Source organism: Lampris incognitus, chromosome 2 (assembly GCF_029633865.1).
Source record: "Lampris incognitus isolate fLamInc1 chromosome 2, fLamInc1.hap2, whole genome shotgun sequence".
Classification (NCBI taxonomy): domain Eukaryota; kingdom Metazoa; phylum Chordata; class Actinopteri; order Lampriformes; family Lampridae; genus Lampris; species Lampris incognitus.
Genome location: NC_079212.1, coordinates 28,525,903 through 28,548,788, shown reverse-complemented (window position 1 = coordinate 28,548,788; position 22,886 = coordinate 28,525,903). Strand labels below are relative to the sequence as shown.

Here is a 22,886-nt window from a genome sequence, read left to right as displayed (position 1 = left end):
CATGGTCGTGACAAACATGGGCGCTGTTGAACAATGATGCACAGCGTTTTCGTTATGATCCCATAGTTTCTGCTCAGTTGTATTTTGATCTGAGTGAAGCGATGTACTGTCAAGAACATAATTTTGAAAACCTCAACGTGTAGTTCAAAGCTTCTTTAAAATGTTTTTTTCTGTATTGGTACTCACAGGAAAAATACCTGTACCACACATCACTGTAACCTGAAGGATTACACTTGTTTTAAAAATTGAAAATGTGTCAATCTCTAGAAATGGGTTACCAAGGTAACACCACATACAAAGAGAAAATACATCTATAGATGTCAAGTTTCACTTAAAAGGCAGTCCTGCATTTTGTTTTTATTGAGGGTTATTCATGTCAAGAGCACGGTTGCAGAAATATACTATATGAGAATAGTTCTCATCACCGTACAAACAACAGATAGGGGTAGAAGTGCCACAATATAGACATACTTATACTTGAGAAAGAATATTGTCTTTGGGTATGTTGTAAAACCTGAAAATTCTGGCTGAACTTTAACTGAAAAGAAAATACAGGCTTAGGTGGATGGGTGTGGTGCAACTAGACTGTCATATACCTTTCATTCCATTTCATTGAAACTCCATATGACCTGTTTGGGAATGATTGAAAGGAATTTTGTTTTTTATGACATGATTTGATCAACTATAATTTTTTAAACCGTGTCCCCGGTTGGATAAAATGAGGAAGGGAACTTCTCCTTCTGCAGTCCTGATGATTGTTCTTTCCTGTCAGCAGCACACGCTTTCCATCCTAATCCTATACTTGAGGTTAGACACTCACTGGCAGTTGGAGGCCTCCAGAAAAAAGAGAATTTGCCAACATTTTTCTCTGTCACTTAGCCTGATTGGGAACAGACTTTGCCTGCTCTCTCTCTTGCCAAAACCATAGGGAGGTCTACTGCCTTAAGTTTCCCCCTTCTTCGGCGCTGATTCCGGACCGACTTGTACCCACCCTGCTGTGGATGTGTGGCCCATTGTCTTGGTAACTGTGTCTAAACGTTTCTGACAGCTTTCAAGGCACTTGGATAAAGCTGCCACTCGCCAGTAGATGGCGATGTTAATCTTCTTTGGCTTTGCCCAGGCCTTTAACTGGCTCCCACTGCCATTCTTCCTTTTCTCTCTGTGGCACTCGCTTGTGGAAACAGGGCTCTCACCCCTTGTGGAGGGTCATGCCACCAATTCCTAGCCCCTATTGAAGACCATGAAATTGTTGATCCAAGACACGCTATTAGCACATTCAAGCTATTGACTAGAGAGGATCTGACATGAGATTATTATGTCACTGGAATGTCACGATCTGTCTAGTTTGTCTTTGTGAGCATCCTTTCATCCCATGCACTCCAAAAGGTATCATCTGATCAATAGGAGGACACCTCACTCTATTGTCACTGGCCTCTCTATTGTAGCATTATTAGCCATCTTGGCAGGCAGTGACAATTGCTCTCTAAACTGATGCCAACTTACTGCATCTCCAGCCCAGCTTGCTGCTTGATTTCCCTTTTGCAGTGGCTTCCTTTTAAGTTGCTGTTGTGTGAATACGTGGGTGCTTTTGTGCGTTCGTGCGTGCGTGTGTGCGTGTGTGTGTGTGTGTGTGTGGGTGTGGGTGTTTCTTGCAGTGGGGGGAGTGGTGTGGATTAACGTAGAGGGATAAGCTTGTCACTGTAAGTTCCTTGTGACGGGGCGGCTCTTCCATTGCCACCACAACACAACTTCTGTGGTGTGTCACATGGACACAAGCTCCACGCCGTTTGCTACCGGTGCCTCTTGCATTTTGCCTCAATCAAGCGATTGGATGTGAAAGGCCTCAGTGCCTCGATAATATGAAGGACAAGATACAGAGCAGTGTTAATTTTAAGGAGGCCTTTGTGTTTGTTTACTTGTCACTCTGATTATGTCCAGTTGTTTCTGTTTTAATTTCTAAGACCTTTCAAATAAGTAATACTACGACACACTCTACTGTGAGGCTCAAAGCTCATTTTGCTCATGCAGCATCCACGTTATCTTTAAATGTAAAATGTGTAGAGTCCGCGGTGGTGTAGCGGTCTAAGCATCGGCTCTGTGTCGATGCAGTTGCCCACTGGGGACTGGGGTTCGCGCCCCGGTCTCGTCAGATCCGACTATGGCCGGACTCGACGAAGCAGCGATCATTGGCAACGCTGTCTTCGGGAGGGGGGCGGAGTCGGCTTGTGTTCGTCACGTGAATGCGACTCTGTGTGTGTCGGAAAAACAGTGGTTCGGCTTGGAGTCGCCTTGTCACGAAAGTGGCGAGGCGGTCTCCTTCGAGACTGCCGGCCGGAGAGATGCAGTTGGCGAACGCATACAGTGCGAGGGTGGGTGTTTGAATTAAAATAGGGATCGATTGGCCACTAAATTGGGAGAAAAAGGGAAAAATCAGAAATAAATTTATAAAAAAAAAAAAAATGTAAAATGTGTATACACGTTGGTCTAGACTAGATATTTAAACTCTAAATGCTATGTTTGCCTTTACATTTACATATAACTCTTTTCCTATCTGTTTGAGGAGCTCATTTAAAAAAATATATAAACATGTGAATTTCAGAAATAAGGATCTACAGAAGTTTGTTTTTTATTTCTAAAATGTAGCGCGCATCCAATCTGTGTAACAGTGCCATGACTTTGTCAGCCATTGGTTTAAGGGAACCATTTAACCTTTTTGTAAATACAAATTGTTTTCTTTCTGCAAAAACAGGCATTCACTCAGTCGCTGTTTGTAAAGATGGATATAAATATGAACCCACAAGTCTTTTACCACGTTGTTTGGTAGGTCGTGCTGATCTGAAGTTGCATTTTGTTTGGTAATGCTCATTTCCAGTCCTGAAAGACATGTGGAGCTGCCTGTCACAGAATGTCATCGTTGACTGTAAAACATAAAAAAAGAAGAAGAAAGGAGCGGAAAAAAAAGGACAGCCTTGAATTACAGGAAAGAGGCACTGCCTTAAAGAACAAAGGAGATCGATAGCAGTACATTAAATTTTATGCGAATGAAAAAAAATCAACTAATTAAAATTGATTACTCCTGCTTTGTAAAAGTGTTTCTGAATTAAATTATTGTATGAAAACATTTTGACCAATCGAGGAGCCGAGGAAGTATCCATTACTGGATTGCAGCTGAGAAGGGGCTGGAATGTTTTGTGGTGCCTAAGTAGTTTGTTGTGCTCCACCGCCGCTCCCCCATCACTCCCCGCCCCCTGCCCCCGCCGCTGCTCCACCGCCGGCTGCTAAAGTGCCACGGTTTAATCTCTGATGACCCTTATCTCTCACAGCGGTCCTCGCCCCCCGGTTTGGGCCTTTCACCTGAATTAAAAGGAATTTGTGGGCTATAGGTCCAGTCTTTTGGGCCAAAGTGAGTGAAAGTGAGGTGTCACTGACAGAGGCGCTGGTCTTTAGTCATCAGGTTCTCGGGCCCCCCGTGGGAATGTTCTTATCCAAACAGTCATCTGTCTCCGTAGTTTAGCATGGGCGACCGCAGGCATTAGGCCCGACAGTTGCACATAGAGAGACTTCAGCCAGAGGTTAATACTGTATGTCTTGGGCCATTTCTGAAATTGGGTGTACACCATATATTTCTGCTTAGATTTAGGTTAGGGGGGAACAGATTGATATGCCACTTTGCTAGGGCATTATCATCTTTTACTCCGCCTACAACAACTTGTGTACAGTTTGCTGCCCCAGAAGTATAAATTCAGGGCTTTTTTTTTCTGAGTGAAGTCTTATACAATTTTAAAACAAGAAAATTTACTTTTTTAAAACACAAATCCAGTATGTAGGGAAGTACATGTGGTAAACTTGGTCTGCATGTTTTCATTTTTTTATGTATGTTTTTGTTTTTTTGGATTTTTTTCTCCCTTTTTCTCCCCAATTGTACCTGTTCAATTACCCCACTCTTCCGAGCCATCCCGGTCGCTGCTCCACGTCCTCTGCTGACCCGGAGAGGGCTACAGACTACCACATTTCTCCTGCAATACATGTGGAGTCACCAGACGCTTCTTTTCACCTGACAGTGAGGAGTTTCACCAGGGGGATGTAGCGCATGGGAGGATCACACTGTTCCCCCCAGTTCTCCCTCCCCCCGAACAGATGCCCCGACTGACCAGAGGAGGTGCTAGTGCAGTGACCAGGACACATACCCACATCCGGCTTCCCACCCACAGACACCGCCAATAGGGACACCTGACCAAGCCAAAGGTAACACGGGGATTTGAACCGGCGATCCCCGTGTTGGTAGGCAACGGAATAGTTCTCCACGCTACCCAGACGCCCCATGTATATGTTTTTTTATGGTAGAATTAAGATTGTTTCAAGGATGCATGCAGTAAGCAATGTGACCAAACTCTCTGGACACCTCTGACAGAAAATGCACGTTTAAAAACTATAGTTGCAATACCAGAGTAAACATAGTAATAATCAGCTTTGTTATGTCAGTGAGGGAGATGAGAAACGTGAGTGACCAGGTTCTGCTCTTTTTTTCCTTCTTAACATTTTAACACGACTACAAGACTATATTACATGTTTCTATCAACATCAGATATCTTCTCTTACCTGAACTGTCTTGCCTGCTTGATAAAGCTTCCACTAAGATAGGCCTGCACATGTTTCAATGAGCCTGTCAAGTTTTTTTTTTTTTTTGATGACAAAACTCTGAAATGGAAATTCTTTTCAGTGGAAAGTTTGGTCTGCACATGCAATGATCTTAAAAGAACCTGATTTCCATCCACCGGGCCCCCTTCACAAAAATTGCGTAATGTGCTGTTGATGCTGTGTTCGTAGCCTTGCCCATGGATCTAACAGTGTCACCAATGCAGCACTGTCTGTTATTTTTAAACCTTTGCTAAGCAAACGTCAATGAAGTTTTCCATGACCCTTTTGCATTCATCGAAACGTTGTCTGACCTTCAGTTTCAGAAGTTAGGGCTGTTCAATAAAGACTAACCACATTTGGGAATTGTACAGTAAGGCTGAGAAAACCAGCCAGCTGTCCCCCTAAATCATTTTAACAGACGTAAAAGGAGGACTGTGGCTTACAGTTTGTCATTAGTTTAAGGACAAGCCCAAAATTTTACTAGTGCTGCTTTATCAGTTTTTGCCAATGCCAAAGTTAGGGTTTGGCTCAAGCTTGTCCTTTGTGATGTTTCATATAATGTAACTACTCTTGAAAACATTACCTAACATTAAGGAGAAGTAGGTCCTGTAAAGTCATTGTTGCAGTGATGCAAATCCAGCAGGGTCTCTCCTGCAGCCTCCAGTATTTATGTAAGTGTAGATGTGGAACTCAGTTAAACCGGCTGGCACCTCACTTCCCCATGGCTCTCAGGGTCACTAATTCTCCATAGCTGCTCCCACGAGGCCTTGCTTCCTCAGCTAAAGGTCACATTAAGGTCACAATTAGAAGCTGTTTCTTCTATAATCTTTTAAAAAGATTATAAAGCACTGTTGGCTACATCAGGCTGTTAGAAGACAAACTAGGAGGAAATGCAATAATTTCATTAAAAGCGCATTGGTTTTCAGCAAGGTTCAGGTATCGGAAAGTTATAGGGTTAAGGCATCAAAGACAGCCATCAGTGATGGTGAATCACCCATGGAAGCACCTAATTAATATAGAGCTTAATTTTTCGCCACCCCTCTTTCTCTCTCTTTTAGTCTTCTGAACCTTTGTTTTTTTGGGGGGGGGTGTTGAGGACTAGCCTAACACAATTTCTCCCCATGTCTATCAGCCTGTTATTATATCAGGGGCACTTCTCCACAAATGTACAGGCCAGGGCAATTTGGAATGAATTGATTCACACTGAGACTGAATCCTATACTTGCTAATGATTTCCTTTTATCCCACCCATTGTTGCCCCCCTCCATGACTTCCAGATCTACCATCCTCTCTAGTGTCCTCATTATTGCAGACAAATGCACACGCATGTCTTTTGTAGAGTGGAGGACTTGTATTAAAGACCATTTAAAGACAGCAAATTAACTTTTATTGAATAAAAAGAAAGAAGTTTAAATATCGGACCTAAGTAAACCAGTTAGTGTATTTGCTACCCTTATGAAAAGGCTAGAAGAAGAATCATACAATTACGACGCTTTCACTGAATTTATACTAATTTTTGATATATTTTTACATGATGACTACTTGGCAGCATAAGGTGTCTCTTTGGTTCAGATGTTGTCTCAAGTCAGTTTATTTACTCAGTTTAACTTCAAAAACTTTGACAAGGAGAAAGCAGTGTTGGAATGGAACATGTATAATATACTATCTCAGCTTGCTGTGAATCATTTTTTCCCAGAATGTTCACTTGTTAAGATCTAATAGCATCCCGCTGGAAATCGTTTGAGTTTTAGAACCATAATTTACGTACTTACCAGTTAAAACAAAAACATGCAACTGGGTACATGGATTCTCTCAAGCATCCAACCATGCGGTTCGAACATAATTTGATTTCGATCTCATTTCTCCCGGTTGAAAGTAAGAAAAAAAAAATCACAATTGTGATTTTGAAGTGCAACGTTAGGCTTAACTCTTGTCCAATTCAAATCCGGTTACATTGCTGTAATGTTGTCCGCTCATCAACTCCACACTCTTAAGTGTGTTGGTTAATGTTATCTCTCTCTATGATTGAGTTTTCACCTCTTTTTCGCCTTTACCTGACACTCTATTGGTTATCTGGTTTGTAAAGATTATTGGTCCTAACACGGAGCACTTTGGTGCATTAGCAGTTTCAGCTTTACAAGAACTGTTACAAGAGAGCCTAATTGTAATGCTAACCAAAAGGTATTTTCTGGTTTTCAGAAAGGCAAAAAGGGAGACCCATCATTTTAATTTTAGTTGAGATTTGTGCTGCCAAACCAAATGTGCCTTGTACTAACATACAGCTCACCCCTTTAAAGGCCCAATTGTGCGCTACCCTACACTATAACTGGGATGATCTATAAGTCGATAACAAGACAAGACTGAAATCTGCACAATGTGGTTATAATTGATTGAGATGTCTGGGTAGAACTTGCGTAACGCATCTATGTCATCTGCTAAGAAGTGCACTTTTCCTCACCCAGAGGATCTACACTACAGGTTTAACCAAATGGACATTTGCCTTATTAGTTTCCAGCTGAGCTAGCTTGAGGTCTTTATTAAGATGTCGTACTTACGCCTATTAACATTGACCTATTTTTATTTGTCGATATATGGTATGGAAAATGTAAACACGAATCAAGAGATCACCATAATGCTTCAGTATTGGGTCATTTTCGTAAGGGGTGTACATCATTTTCCAGTTAACTGGTATGAATATTAGTGTGTCTGATTTTTAGTTCACCTCATATCCGCCAAGTCTGGTCAGCTCGTTATATTATGGAGGGAGCGGAATGATAATGTCTTGTTATCAAAGAGATATTTTTCCTGTGTTTTTACAGTATCTGCTGGCCCAGAACATCAGTCGGGGGTTCACCATGCAAATGGTTTAATCTGCCTGTCACAATGAAGGTTCCGGGTGACTGAGTTTAATAAGCCCTCAGCATATAGAGATCCAGGAAATTCTAGCCCCCCCTTGCGTAACCCTGTTGTACATGAAAGGTTACGGTAATGTCACAGTGACATGGGAGATTTGTGCCACTAAATAATTTGTGGAGGCATCTCTTTGGGAGAAACTGGTGCCTTTTGAAAACATGATACAAATAACACTTTTAAGTTGCAGTAACACTTACATGGAGTATATTAAGAAGTTCTGCATCGCTGTGGTATATACAGAATGGCACTTTTAGAAGTAATTTTGTATAAAAACTATTCACTATCTGCTATGTTATATTGTTTTTTTTTTAAAAGATATTCTACTAAAATTAGTGCTAATAGAAAAAAAAAGTTGCATGTAATTAATCTGCAGCTTTGACATATCTTGTGGTCACAGAAAAATTATCTGGCTCTTTAGACCACTTCTCTTTCACGCTTACCCCTTTGCTGAGTTTTAAAATGCAATTTTTTGGATTGAAACAGGTTCATAGTATATGCAATGCATTACCCAAAACGAATTACCACTGGCAGCGCGCTCAATCACTTTGTATCTTTCAACACTAAAAGAAAAGAAGAGTAATCAAAACCTTTCAACCTATTAGAGGGATGACTTTTACAATTGAATCACGGGGACCACAGGTGCGATAATAAGTCATCTAAACCCTCCCCTCTAGTGTGTTTTCCCTTTCTCGATGTTCTTTCATGTTTATCAGTTTTAGGAGGCGCCACTTCACGGTGCTCACTTCAAGTTTATGTTTTAATGCTGTTTAAGGATGAATCCCCCCCCCCCCCCCCGCTATTCTTGGAAATGCATACCGGTATGGAAAATTAAGGTGCACCTCGAAGGAAAACATAATAGAATCGATGAACGCCGTGCACTTAAAACTACTGATGTTCTGATGCCATTTAATGTTCTGGTGCATTAACGTTTCAAGTCATTACAACATTCAGGCTCGGTGATTTGATCACGCATGTTTTTAACTGGAAGGAATGCAGAAGTTTTCAGCCTAGGATTCTGAAGTTATTAGATACAAATGATCACATCTGCATTAAGTATAGATTTTCTTCCCCCTATGCACTTAAGGCTGGAAGTTTGTCTTTAAGAGGGTAATAGCAAATTAAGCTCCATACTCCATTTGTCCGGCTCTCTTGATGGGCTAATTTTATAACTGCTGATTTGGTCATTCCCTGGATTTAGCTGGAAAGTGGTCAGGTGGTCTTCCTCCTCACTGCTGAGGGAGTTTGGGAAGCAACTCACAAATGAAATCCATTTATGTCTTCATCTCGATTTTTATTCTTTTTATTTTCTGCTAATGAATCTGTTTCTCATAGAATGTCTAGACTGATATTTTCACTGCTGAGTGCATCATGCTGTCTTTCCTGCACACTTTGTCTTCCTCCACAAACGCTAGCTCACCCTGCATCAAATTAAAGCGCACTTGTCTCTTTTCCAGATTGTCACAGCTGTAAAATTTCTACAGAACCCCAAAGTACGCCAGAGTCCGCTGGCCACCAGAAAAGCCTTCTTGAAGAAAAAAGGTGAGAGTTGTTTTTTCTTTTACTTTGGCAAAATAGTATTAGATTTGACTGGTGCTGCTTTTTGTTGAAGAGAATTATCACAAACAAACAAAAATTCACCATGAATATGTTAGCAAAATCTATATTACCAAAGTGAGATACAAATCTGAAATGTAAATGGCCAAGAGATGTATACCCAGTTTCATTTTTTTTGGGAGTCTTGGTCTTAAAGGGTCAAAGGTTGTGGCTGTAGCTCTTTGCCCCAGGGGGTCAAACTGGGGTCGATTTAGCTGCAGATAGAACATGATTCAGGCCCCGTGAATAAATGGCCTACGAGTTGGGATGCTGCTTTGGGTTCAGGAAAATTAATATTGACAAAACCCCTCTGCATTTTCAATGGAATTATCAATATTACCTTCCAGCATTTTAACCCTTTTACTTAATTTAACTCAATGTAAATTTGATGCAGGACACAGGAAGCTGAGTAAGGGGGGAGGGAGGGTGGCTACATTTATTGGCTTATCAGTTCCTGTGCAGTAGACTGAAATTATTCCTACCACGTTACTAAAATCTGTTTGATGAAACAAGGCAAGCCAGTGCTATCACTCTCAGAGCTCATTTATGTCAAGGCAAATTTTGAGTTGATTTTTTTTTTCCATCTCAAAGCCAAAAACTACCCTTACATGGATGCTGTTTGTAAGAGGTTTGTGACAGAAAAATCACACAGTATGCAGCTTTACCTCAGATAAACTACTGTTATGACAAGCGCTTTTCTTTCAATTCTTTGCCAAACAGTTGTGCACTTGTGGGACTGATCCATCGACAGCTAAGGGACTTTCCCTGTATCATTAGAGCAGCCAAGCAGTGAAAAATGAGCCTAAAAGCTCCATGACTGGGGAGGGTAACCTGAAACCAAATCCATGGTTGCCGGCTGCTACTACACACATCTCATCTGGCTCTAATGACTTTGATATCTTTTGAAATTTCCCTGTCTTTGCGTCTCATTATTGACAACTTAGGCATGTTCATAATCCACCGTTGGTTATCTCAAATTCAATAACGGCTCATCAGTGCCAAATGACGTCATGCAGTGTCACTTTTTCCTCTTGCAGCACTTGGCTTGGTTTCTTCTTAACTCACTTGCTCTCCCAAAATGGTTCCCTATTGCTTCACTTCAAGTCAATTAAATATGTATGAGGCTTTACTGTCGGTTTATTTCGAAAAGTCCTTTCTGCTGTTGATCTGAATAAAATGTCTTATTTTAGATGAAGGCATTGATACAAAAGAGACAAACGATTGGAAGGAAGAAAAGTTGTAAAAAAAAACAAGCACAAAGTGTGTTTGTCAAACAATTTGCATCAGCTGAAATATTCGTACAGTGAAAAACAACTTGCGTTTGTGATAAAAATATTATAATGACTTATGGTATACCTGTACAGCAGAGCTCTGAGATGTCTGCTTATTCACACATCTAACGAATATGAAGCTTGTGCTTTGCCACATTATCTCAAAATGAACCAGGCGTGATTCTGTTTTCCACACAGCCCCAGAGAGATTTTCAGGTTTGAGTGGTATTTGTAAATGTTCATGTTACAAATAACCAGTGTTCATATTAAAACTGCCATGGGTCAACAGAAGGCCATTTTGACTGAGCCTCACCTTGAACATCGTAATTGTCCGAGTGCTGCATCACTTTGGAAGTGACATGTAGGGTGGAAGCTGGGTGTAAGTTGGATGAGTTGAAGGGTAGGTGGGACACTTATCTATTTGACAAACTGCTGATAAATCATAAGCCAATTTCAAATGACTCAATTTGACATGGCATTTTCTCTTTTGCACTGCCACATTGAGTTGCACAAAACGACATCGCCTTGCCTCTATTAGGGCTGTTGTTACAGACCTACAAATTATTTCTACTTCTTCATGTTGAGGGTAAAAAGAAGACTAAAGAAAACATGCTATTGATTCTCAGCCCTGTTTGAGGTAACATCACGTGAAATAATGTTTTTAAGATGTGGCTCATGTCCTCGAGAACGTAAAATGTAAGTTTTGATTTAATTAACTTTGACTTATATTCAGAATGTAAACCACAAATTCCCATTCAGAATGACCAATTAAGAGCGTCCAGGTAGCGTAGTGGTCTATTCCTTGCCTACCAACACGGGGATCATCAGTTCAAATCCCCGTTTTACCTCCGGCTTGGTCGGGCCTCCCTACAGACACAATTGGCCATGTCTGTGGGTTACCCCCCCCCCCCAACTCTGTGATGGACTGGCGGCCTGTCCAGGGTGTTTCCCCGCCTGCCGCCCAATGACTGCTGGGATAGGCTCCAGCATCCTGTGACCCTAATTAGGATAAGCAGTTTGGATAATGGATGGATGGATGTGGGTGGGAAGCCGGATGCGAGTATGTGTCCTGGTCACTGCACTAGCGCCTCCTCTGGTTGGTCGGGGTACCTGTTCGGGGGGGAGGGAGGACTGGGGGGAATAGCGTAATCCTCCTACGTGCTACGTCTCCCTGGTGAAACGCCTCACTGTCAGGTGAAAAGAAGCAGCTGGCGACTCCACATGTATCGGAGGCAACAGCCCTCCCTGGATCAGCAGAGGGGGTGGAGCAGCGACGAGGACGACTCAGAAGAGTGGGGTAATTGGACAGATACAATTGGAGAGAAAAAGGGGGGAAACCCCCCCCAAAAAATGAATGACCAATTAAATGTATGATCTTCCATTCAAGAGCCATATGCTCACTCAGAGCAGGAACAGTGGCAGGATGGCAAAAGCCTCAAATTCAGCCAAAAAAAAGTTTGAGTAAAACAACATGACTTGAAGTACCCAACTAGCCACACTTATACAAAATTGCACTTGTTTCTTTCCTTGTCTGTCTCATGGCCTTTCATCCTTTCTGAGGCAAGGCAGACATATTGATGGACATGGTGACGCACCAATTGTCATGGCCTCCTTATTCCCTTATATGTACCCAGTCTATCCATACTATCCTCTCAACCTTTTGACCCTGAAACTCAATCACCTTCCTCCGCACACTGCCATCGTCGCAAATATGTCAGTCTTAATTTCTAATATGGTTTAATGTCATATTTATGTAAATACTCTTGAATTTTACTCTATATTATCAGCCAGAAATGTCAAAGCACACATAAAATGAAACAAAACCATCTCCCGGTAGAGTGGAATTTAAATTGGATTCCTCTTGCTGCCAGTACTTATGCTGGCCAGCTGATGAAGGGGAAAATAGGCCCTACTTTGATTGCATGTTGCTGAATCTTTATACAATAATCTCGCCTGCGCATATTATTTCCCTGCATATTTGTGTTCTAATCTGCACTGAATGATGCTTCTCTGGTTACAGCTCCTTTTTTTCCAAAGAGATCCTAATAGTCTGGTTTATTTCAATATTCATTGAAAAATGTGATTTTCTGTTTTCCTCCAACTGTCAATTTCGTGGTATGAATTGCCAATTATGCACTCCAGTATGTGTAGCTTGTCATCTTGTAGCCTTGTTGAATAAAATAACCAAAATATTGAAACTTTGTCATTTAAGAGGCATTGCTGTAAACCCAAGGTGTTTTTTTTCTCCTTTCTTGCTCGCTTCTCACAATATTTCTACACTGAGTCGTGGGAGTGCATTTTAACTGTGTTCCTAACAAGTGCCCTCTTAAAGCAATTTTGAATTATTTTGCCTTGGCCAAGACTACCTGAATTTTGTGTTGGAGTGAAATGTCATGTGTTCCCACCTTGTCTAGTGAAGTGGGCCATCTACACTCTACAATTAACAAATGTGACATTCAAAGAGTGTTGGGGCTCATTTCAGTAACCCCCATTTAGCCTAGACAATTAGCAATTGCACACATACTGTAATTACTGAAAAAATCAAATTCTCTGAACATAGTCGACATCAATTTCCATCCCCCAGCGTGTCGCTTTGACCAGGATCCCAAATCCTGCATGGCTCAAAAGCACCCACCTTAGTTTATCAGCAAAGGTAAAACTCTCAGGAGTACAAATGAATCACAACTTTAGAGGAAGATTCAGTTTGATAAATTGTACAGTGCATTCTCTGTCAGTGAGACTTAAATTATGGTTTGACTTATTTCTTTTTTTCCCCCTTCCATCTGAATGTCCTAGTTGTTATTGACATGAATAAATAATGCTAATATGTTTCACCCTGAGTGGAGGGCCACTGATCTGGGGTCATGGGGAACACAGGTAGGTTGTTGGTCTATTACCATACCTGGTATGAAGGTAAGGGGAAGGATAAGGTTCATCATCCCAGGTAGTAATAGGATGCTGTTTGCAAGTGGGGTTATGTGACTCACCTCTCGGACAAAAATGACAATGACCAAGGCCTGCAGAGAAGGTAAAGGGATTGATGTGGTTATAAATAACTCCACGGCGCCACCTAGCCTAGGCCTTGCCCACTTTGTCATCAGTACAAAGCGATAAACCAGGGAAATGAGAGCAGAGTCCTCTTTTTTAATACATAAATGAATACGCTATGAGAGTGGTCATTATTTAGGACATGCCATTTTCAGGCAGTTGTAGTACCACGCCAAATGACATGTAAAATCTCACGTGCCAGCACAGTATGAGAAATATGTTGAAGTTGCACTCGCACTCCCAACAACCCATTGACCTCTATCTATTTATGACCTCTGACATACATTTTTTTTAAATATGATATTCAAAATGTAAGTAATTTTCACTCAAGGGCAGCTTCATATTTCAGTCCTTGGAGGACTGTGAAAAAGCCATTCACCTTTTACCACCCAAAATATTTTAGTAAGCAATTTTTATAATTGGCTGTCCAGCCTGGGTCTTGACCCATAAAGTTCAGAAGTGCCAGAATCAGAGAAATGGATTTTATGTAGGAGCCTCTCTGCCTCTTTGCCCTTAGAAAAATGCCCAGAGAGTAAGGGCCTCTGAAAATAGAGCCGTAAATAACGTGACGAGCAATGGGTTTTCCTTTAAATAAATACCGATCAGGTTTATGTTGAAAGACAATAGAAAACGCAGCCCAGATATGCAGTTTACAGTATTTATAGCTGTAATATCGAGGTGCCAGCACCGTAATTTCATGCCCCAATGAGAATGGCAAGGTCAAAGCAAATGCTTTGGCTGAGCATCTGCTAATACGGTGACTCATAAACAGGCGCGGCGTGTATCAGGTGCAGCAGATAATACAGTATAATGAAATACAGAATAGCTTTCCATTATTGTTCTTTTTACGGTGTCATCATTAGGTGTAATTTATGTCTTAAAAAATTCATCTCCCTACAGGTCGATCTGAAATGGGGGTCCCGGGGTCATTCCACAGGTTCTGGAACCCATAATATATTTCACAATCCCTTTTTTGTGTTCTTTGCCTTTTATATGTAAAACTCAGTTTCACCTTGTTCTCTTTCTTTCATAAATGCATCTGAGAGGTCTTTCATTTCTTGTTGTCTTCCCCTCAACAATAAACAGATCAGAGCCCACAACATAGCTGAGTGAGCTGTAATTCGACAAGAAAATGGCTTCGTGAATTTCCATGTGTTTAATTTTGAAGCTGGACCAAAAAAAGAGTTCTTTCATTCTGCCGCACGAATTGCAACATTAAAGAAATGAATATGCCTTAAGATGTACATACATTAGGCTCATACGAGACCAAAAGTTAGTTTTAGCAAAGGCCTTACATTTCAAGGTGAAAAGGGAAATATGGTTCCTCCGGAGAACTGACAAGCGTTTTTATTTCTTCCCGTTTGGTGAAATGGAGATCTTGCATGTCTCACTCAATAGTCTGTCACCATGTAGTCTGCTGTGGTCAGATGAATCTGGAGTCCAGGGACACATTATTGCTTATTGGACAGTGCAGCCTTACTGCACAAACTCAGCACATGGCGCTCACCACTTCCTGGCAATCAGGACCTGCCATAGACAACAGACTGTCCAATATTTGCCTTCAATTATTCAACAATTTTCATGGCCGTTTGAATCCTTTGGAGCATTTAAGGAGGTGACAGAGAGACCTCTTCTTGGCATTCTGTATGGGAGATGTCAAACGCCATCTTGGTATTCGAGGTGGGCAATATATCAATATGATATCTATATCGTGAGATGAGATATCGTCTGGTATTGTGGTTATCGTAATATAGAATAGAATACTCTTTATTCGTCATTTTGTACATGCATACAAATGAAATTTACTCTGCATTTAGCCCATCCTAGCTGTGTAGCTAGGAGCAGTGGGCAGCCACCGTGCAGCAACCGGGGACCAACTCCAATTATTTCTTCCTATTGCCTTGGTCAGGGGCACAGACAGGAGTGTTATTGCTAACATGCATGCCTTTTTGATAGTGGGAGGAAACTGGAGTGCCCAGAGGAAACCCACGCAGACACAAGGAGAACATGCAAACACCACACAGAAAGGACCTGGGACGGCCTGGAGTTCGAACCCATGACCTTCTTGCTGTGAGGCAACAATGCTAAACCACTGGGCCACCGTGCCGCCCATATTTTTTCAGATATACGTATATATAATGATAATAATAAATCTATCTTATATAGTGCTTTTTCTAACACTAAAAGTTGCTTGACAATAAACTGGGTGAAACGACAACAGATAAACATAACACAGACAGACGGGTGAATGGGGAGAGGGAGAAGCAGCAGCCAGACACAACGCCAGTAGTACTCTCCGACTTAAACAGATACTAAAGGGCAAGAAAAACAAAAAACAACAGCTATATATATATATATATATCTAGTGATATAACTGAAATGTTGTCATTTGCTGTTATTAATGTTTTGCATTACAGTAAAGGGATACAATTTTTGAACTTAGACTGTTTCAGCTGAGTGAAATGAACAATGAATGCTTGATCATCAAATCCACATTACTAATGATCATTTCTCAAAATGTTCTTGTGTGTAGATATCCAGTGAAAGCGCCAATAGTCGTCGACAAAATATTGTTGCATTATCGACATTCAGGTATTCAGTCAAAAATATTGCAATATTTGATTTTTGTCAGTATCACCCAGAACTACTTTTTGAATTCTTTTTGAGAATGCCGCTTTGACATGTAGAGAAAGGTCAAAGTTGATCAAGGCTTGGTCCTCTTTTTAAAGTTGACTCACATTTGTTGAACTCTAAAACCAGGGAAGTGCATACTGGTATAAAAAGAGTACACATTATTTGTTTCACAATAATCTTTGTTCCAATATCTCATTGCATTTGTTAAAAATGGAAATTAGTGGCATCCGGGTGGCTTGGTGGTCTACCAACACGAGGATTGCCAGTTCAAATCCTCGTGTTACCTCCGGCTTGGTCAGGCGTCCCTACAGACACAATTGGCCATGTCTGCGGGTAGGAAGCTGGATGTGGGTATGTGTCCTGGTCGCTGCTCTAGCGCCTCCTCTGGTCGGTCGGGGCACCTGTTGGGGGGGAGGGGGAACTGGGGGAAATAACATGATCCTCCCACATGCCTACGTCTCCCTGGTGAAACGCCTCACTGTCAAGTGAAAAGAAGTGGCTGGTGACTCTACGTGTATCGGAGGAAGCATGCGGTAGTCTGTAGCCCTCCCTGGATCAGCAGAGGGGGTGGCGCAGCGACCAGGACAGCTAGGAAGAGTGGGTTAATTGGACGGGTACAATTGGGGAGAAAAAGGGGGGAAATCCAGAAAAAATAAATTAGTCTAGCAGGTTTTGATATGATGTATTATTAACACGCCACATGTGTGTTATGATCCCTCGCCATGCTCCTGTCACAGCTATGGGGATATGGATAGTGGTGTGCTGCTACTACAAGTGTACATGCAAACTATATGAGCATGAGAGCGGTCTCTTGAAACATCTCAGCTGAACCCCATGCCAATGCTTCTGTCTCTCATAGGATAGAGGAAGCATATATTGAGCATGTATAGAGTTCTTCAAAACCCTAGGGACCAGTCCAAGTAAAAGGCCCTCTCAGCAAAGGGGATTTTCTGTCAGGAAGAAGGCGAACCCAGGAAGCGCACTCAGGGAAATGGGCCGGGAAAGTAATGGTAAAACAGCAACATGAGAGAGCCTCTTAAACTACAAAGAGCAATGCACGGCCTTGTAATATAGACTGCACTGTTGGGTCATCATAAAATATACTATACTTATCAAAAACGAAGTCGTTTGGACCGTTCAGTGGATTTCACAACATAAATCACCACAGTGCTTTGGAAAGAGATTCACATTCTGATTATTTGTGGTTGTGCTGTAAATACATAATGGTGTTTTCTATTTATTTTTATTCATCAATTTTTTCTCATGGAAAGTTGCAATTACTCATCTTTGTTTAGATTAGAATGCTTATTAAAGGGTGAAATCTGTAGCAATAGCTGCATATGGTGCCTGAAATAAAATCTTTTTTCTTGCCACGAAAGGAGATGTTCATATTAGATTTTTTTTTCCTCTCTTCTCCTCTGATTCTCCATCAGGGAGCCGTTTGCAATTTAATCATCACTAAAATCATTAAAAAAGATCTGAAGATTAAATTATATTGGCATTTGCAAAATTATGTAATACATTTACATCACAATGAAGAAATTAAAATAATGCATTTTCTCTGTCTGGGATGTATGAAATCTCCACCTGGGAAATATAACTGGAGAAGTGGACAGACTCCTATTTTCTTTGCCTTTGGTGACAGTTAATAGGCTTGCAGAGTTTCAGCTCTCATTGTGTGAGCCTATCCACACCCTCTCTTCTTTAGATGGACTTCAGTGAGACGGAGACTCAACCGAAATTCTGAATTGATGCATTTTCCTGATGATCAGGAAGTATATAATATCAGGTGAAGATGTGTTGACTGATTTTACTTTTACAGTTTGTCAATAGCTTGGTAAGTATTTAAGAACTATGAACGTTGGATTTTTTTTCTTTTATTCCCTATGTTGACATCATCACAGTTAACGCACACTTGCTGACAATCTTAAACATGGATGTCTCTTGATTCCAGGGCTGACTGATGAGGAGGTAGATTTGGCCATCCAGCGATCTGGCAGCACAGAACAGGTCCTGGCACTCAGCCCTGTGGGACCCCCACATCCATTCCACAGCCCTCAGCTTGTCCCTGGACCACACGGTGAGTGCACCATTTACCCATCCTCTCTTTGCCCTGTGATGCTTGGCACATAAGACGTGATGTTGATATTTATGTGCATAATTTGATGCATTGTGTTATTGTCTCCTGAGACAAAGAAAGTATGGATATTTTTAACTTTTTATTTATTTGTTTTACTCTGTGAGTTTACTTGCCTCATTTTGACTGTTCACTATGTTTTAATATTTTAGCATTTCGTGTTGTGAACCACATTGAAGCAATGGTTTTAAAAGGTGCTATTTAATAAACTGAGGTCCATGCCCAGTATCAAAGAGCTAGCTGAGGTTCTTCACTCCTTCTTCTTCTTCTTCTTCTTCTTCTTCTTTGAGCTTGTTCCCTGTTTCCTAGGGGTCACCACAGCGGATTTCATAGTTTCCATCGGTACCCTGTGAGGGCACTGCACCGATGGCGGTTTTGTCTAAATATCATAAAATCACTAAGCGTTATTAACAGAAGCTTTCCAAATAGCTACTTCTAAATGAATGCTGTAGTCATACAGTATATGCTGTGCGACCTACTACAGTCAAACAGACTGGGAGACATTTCACCGGTATCATACTCAAACACAGTGAATATCACATTGTCACAGTCCAGGGGGTTTCATGAAATCTCCCCTGCCACTCCTTTTCCGGAGGTTTCACCCTGGCAAGACCCCACACCCCAACCTGTATCTTTATTACTTCAGCAGGTTATGAGCGCTGTCCACTGATTTACCAATGCAGAATGAAGTCCGCATAATGCTTAACCTGTATGACAATGATTCCAGATGTATTCCACCCTCATTTATTACCACACTGTCCTTGACTCCCCCGGCATCTCATGTTTTGTAATGAAAGTGATGTTGATGGGATGGCCATGTAGTTAGGGGGACTCGAGGCTCTCCGTCCATAGTGGGGGGGTTTATATCAAAATGGCTATAAGGGAGCTGCATAATGAGGTGAGAGCGAGGAGTCTTGTACAGGGGGTCACGCCGAAAAGAGGGGGCTACCTCCCTTTGATGTCCTTGTTATGGGGATGGTGCGCAGGGACCTGCATCCATCTCTGTCGGAGTAATGGATACTCTGATCTCTATTTCCACGCGGCGGAAGGACAGGAAGGCCTCCACTGAACCCAATAAATTTGAGAGGAGATTGGAAAAACGGGGAATGGAGACCACAGCTCCACAGCTTAAGTGACCACATTAAAAAAAAAAACAGAGAGAGAAAAAGGGAGAAGGATAGCAGAGTGGAAGCAAAAGAGGAAAAGGGAGACAGAAGAAGAATAGTAGGTCCTAAAAGGGGGAAGAGAGCAAGTGAAGACCCCCTAGTGATGCAGAGAGACTCTTTCAGGGTCAAACCTATCCCAAGGCCTTTCTGATGCACAGTATTCTGGGATAGGTGAGGATCTATCGCAGCCATAATGTTGATGAACACCTAAATTTATGTGGTTACCATATGGACAATGGAGAGTGATTTAGAATTTTTTGACATTAAAGGTTGAGGGTTCATCCTCCAATGCAGCATTAGGGCTAAAACATGTCCTTGAATAAGGAGAATCATATCGCATTCACCTTGGAAATGTTCTGTACGGTAAACGGCAATGGTACATCCCTCAATTTGATTTGCATGAGATCAATCTTCTTTACTTGTCTTAGGCCAACATACTTGTCTATCACATAACCTGTGATGTGAAATCATGTTATAGACTCAATAGTGGACTTTAGTGGCTAAGTTTATGATGATTTGCAGGTGATTTGCATGCTACCAAAGCAAATACAAGGAAACAAACTTGAGTTTCCTTCACAGAACTGTTTGCTGTTTAGTGACATTTTTAGTTAAATGCCTCTCTTATGTTGGTAAATTCCACCTTGACTGACAGTTGGCCCACATGGATGACAGCTCACACAAAGGGAGTCTTCCACACTATCGTCAATCACATTTTATTTCTGAAGACACATAAACTCACTCACCTTTCTCACCATTCCACTTTTGAACGTTTGCATACATTCACTCTACTAGGTTTCATGACAAAATAATTGGAAGACAAAGGTTGGCTTCTTTAACCGGGGGGGGGGGGGCAGAATGGTGAGTGCTTGTTTGCTTGTGCAAGACTGCACAATGCAAATATCATATGCACTTAAGGAAGTGGATTGTTTTAATGTTGGGTGGGGGTCACTTCCCAATATGATCTGCATGTCCTTAATCCTAAACTGCCAACACATTGTTGTAACAGTATTGAATGGAATGGCAAATACATGAAACAGCATCTTTCAGAAGTATTACTATGTCATGAGAGCAAGGTCTTGCTCCTCCGCCTTCATTTTGTTCGAATGTTGTTGTTTTTTTCAAATGTTATTTTCTTCTCGCCCTCTTCCCAGGTTCGACAGGCTACAGATGGAGAGACTACGGCGCTCTCACCATCATCATGGTGGGCATGGCCTTTGGCTTACATCATTTATACAAGGTAGGTTGCACCGTGCCCCGCCTGGCCATCTAATCATATGCTGTCACCATGACTTCATTTTCTTACATTGTTTTTGGCCTTCTGTAAATATTGACGTATGTTTTACACAGTACAGTTGGCTCTGTCAGCTCCCACCCCCACTCTGCTATTACATTTAAATTGGTGGGCTTTGCGAGTACATCAGTCGATGATGAGTTATGGGGCTGCAGGCAAAGGCGCCTCTGCACAGCATCACTCTGGTCTACTTGTTAAAGATGCCCTGCTTTACGTCAGAGCATGAGCTCATTCGGATCACTTCTTTTTAACTTCATCCTCTCCGTCTTTGACAGACTTGGTTTATTTTTTATTTAGAAAAAGAATAGTAAAGTTGCTAACGCAGCACACAACCCTCTCAGTATACCGCCGCCAGAAAATAATCACCTTTTTTTTTTGTGGGTTTAGCAGCCCTCTAACATGAGCCCACGAGGCCCCTTGTCCCTTAGTAACATTAATCCCAAAGTGGTTGTTAGTAGGACTCTGAGTGGCATGTGGAAGCCATTACTCTCATTTTAGAGGAGTTTTCTTGGTAGCCCCTCAAACTGTCAAGCCTTTCTGTTACTCTGTATTCGTGTCCGTGTTTGTGTGTGTGTGTGTGTACCTATACCTATGTGGATAGCTGACCATTGAGGTATATTATACCTAGCGTACTCTGTATTTTCTCTGGTTCACCATCCTTCCATCAAGCTGTATATTTGATCCCATACATATATTCCTTTACTTCTCAGCTCCATTCCCTACCAACTTTCCCAGTCTGTATCTCTCCCTTTCTCTCATACTTACACTCAGGTACATTTGGTTGATCTTGTTTTTCTTCTACTGCCTTTTTCCCCTCTGCATTTTACAGTGTGTTATGATGCTTTTCAGTGTGAAATCTGCTGTAAAGTAAATAAATAAATTAGTTTTAGCACACCACACACAAGCACGCATACACAAACCTTAACTGTCTATTGGTTCCACCATGCCACCATGGTAAGCTAGCCACTGATAGCCTACGAGGTGGGATTCCCCGGCGGGACGATGCAGGTTGCTGTCATGTCACAGCAGCGTAGCGCCATTCGCACCATATGTCCAGGCTTCTGCCCATACTTTATTTATGCTATGGTGCACCTTGTAAACACCACACTCTCAGCAGCCCACTTATTAATTACCACGTGTTGACACTCATTTAATCTTTTTCTCTAAAAAGTGTTTATTACTCACACCGGTGTTCGCTAGCCACCCCATGAGCTAGAGAGAAAACCCGGCCTGGCCCGGGCTGCAGCAAGCTCCATACTGATCTATAAGGCTGTGATTGTTTTCCACAGATAGACAACAAACATTTGTGAATTTGTGGTTTTTAAATGCAGTTTGAAGGGGCCTTCTGGGGGTGACAAGGCTCTTGTGTGGATTTGCTGAGCTCAGCTCTGCACAGACACATGGCTAAGATTTAGTCAAATGCTAACAGGCCACTCATCTGGATAACACTCACGCTGGATCACAAAGATCCTCCTTTGGCTGTGAGGTGTTCTCGTCGTTCAGTGCGGTTCTTTTTATTTGGTTGCAGAAGGCAGGTAGATAGGACAAAACTGAACCTGGTGTCATCAGAGGACCAGTTTCAGCGTTAATGGCCATGTTTTATTTCATCCTGTTAACTGTGGGCCTTATTTTCTCCTTAATTTACCACTTCTTCCCTTCATTCATGCCATTCTTTTTGTCGTTGTGGCATTTGTGCATAGCTGTGATGTTATGGTGTTTGTAAGCGGCAAAGATGAATGAACATCCTTGGGCTTTTTAGACAGCAGGGCCCCCAATCCAAGGAAAAACATTGTATTTGACCCTCTACCACCAAACCGAGGCACCCTTCTCTTTTCCCCCCTCTTTGTGTCCCTTCCCTATGGAGAGAGAAGTGTAATAGCGTGTCATGTTTTTAATTGCAGAGATACATCCTTCCCCTCATTATGGGCAGCAGAGAGGACAAGAAGCATCTGCAGAGGATGGAGAGCAACATTGCAGCGATGAGTGGCACGCTGACACAGACAGGTGAAGATTAATATCTTCATCACTTTCTCCCTCCTTAACATTTTCCTTCATTTATCTGTCGCCAAAATCGGGGGCCCCACACGTTTTTAACAAATGACGCCGCTGTCATTTCGCTTTAATTTGAAATTGCTTGTTTACTGTCAGACTGGGGCTCAATTAATTACGTTTCGCTGAAAAGCTCTTAACCTCAG

The 22,886-nt window shown here is 41.8% G+C and overlaps 1 protein-coding gene across 1 annotated transcript in view; it reads left to right on the top strand.

Moving 5' to 3' along the window:
* pex14 (peroxisomal biogenesis factor 14) overlaps positions 1–22,886 on the top strand; it is a 47,904-nt gene that overhangs the window by 11,885 nt on the left and 13,133 nt on the right. The window contains exons 3-6 of the mRNA XM_056274113.1: positions 9,006–9,090; positions 18,052–18,177; positions 20,552–20,637; positions 22,593–22,695. Coding sequence (XP_056130088.1) covers positions 9,006–9,090; positions 18,052–18,177; positions 20,552–20,637; positions 22,593–22,695 — 400 coding nt within the window. The remainder of the gene's footprint in view (positions 1–9,005; positions 9,091–18,051; positions 18,178–20,551; positions 20,638–22,592; positions 22,696–22,886) is intronic.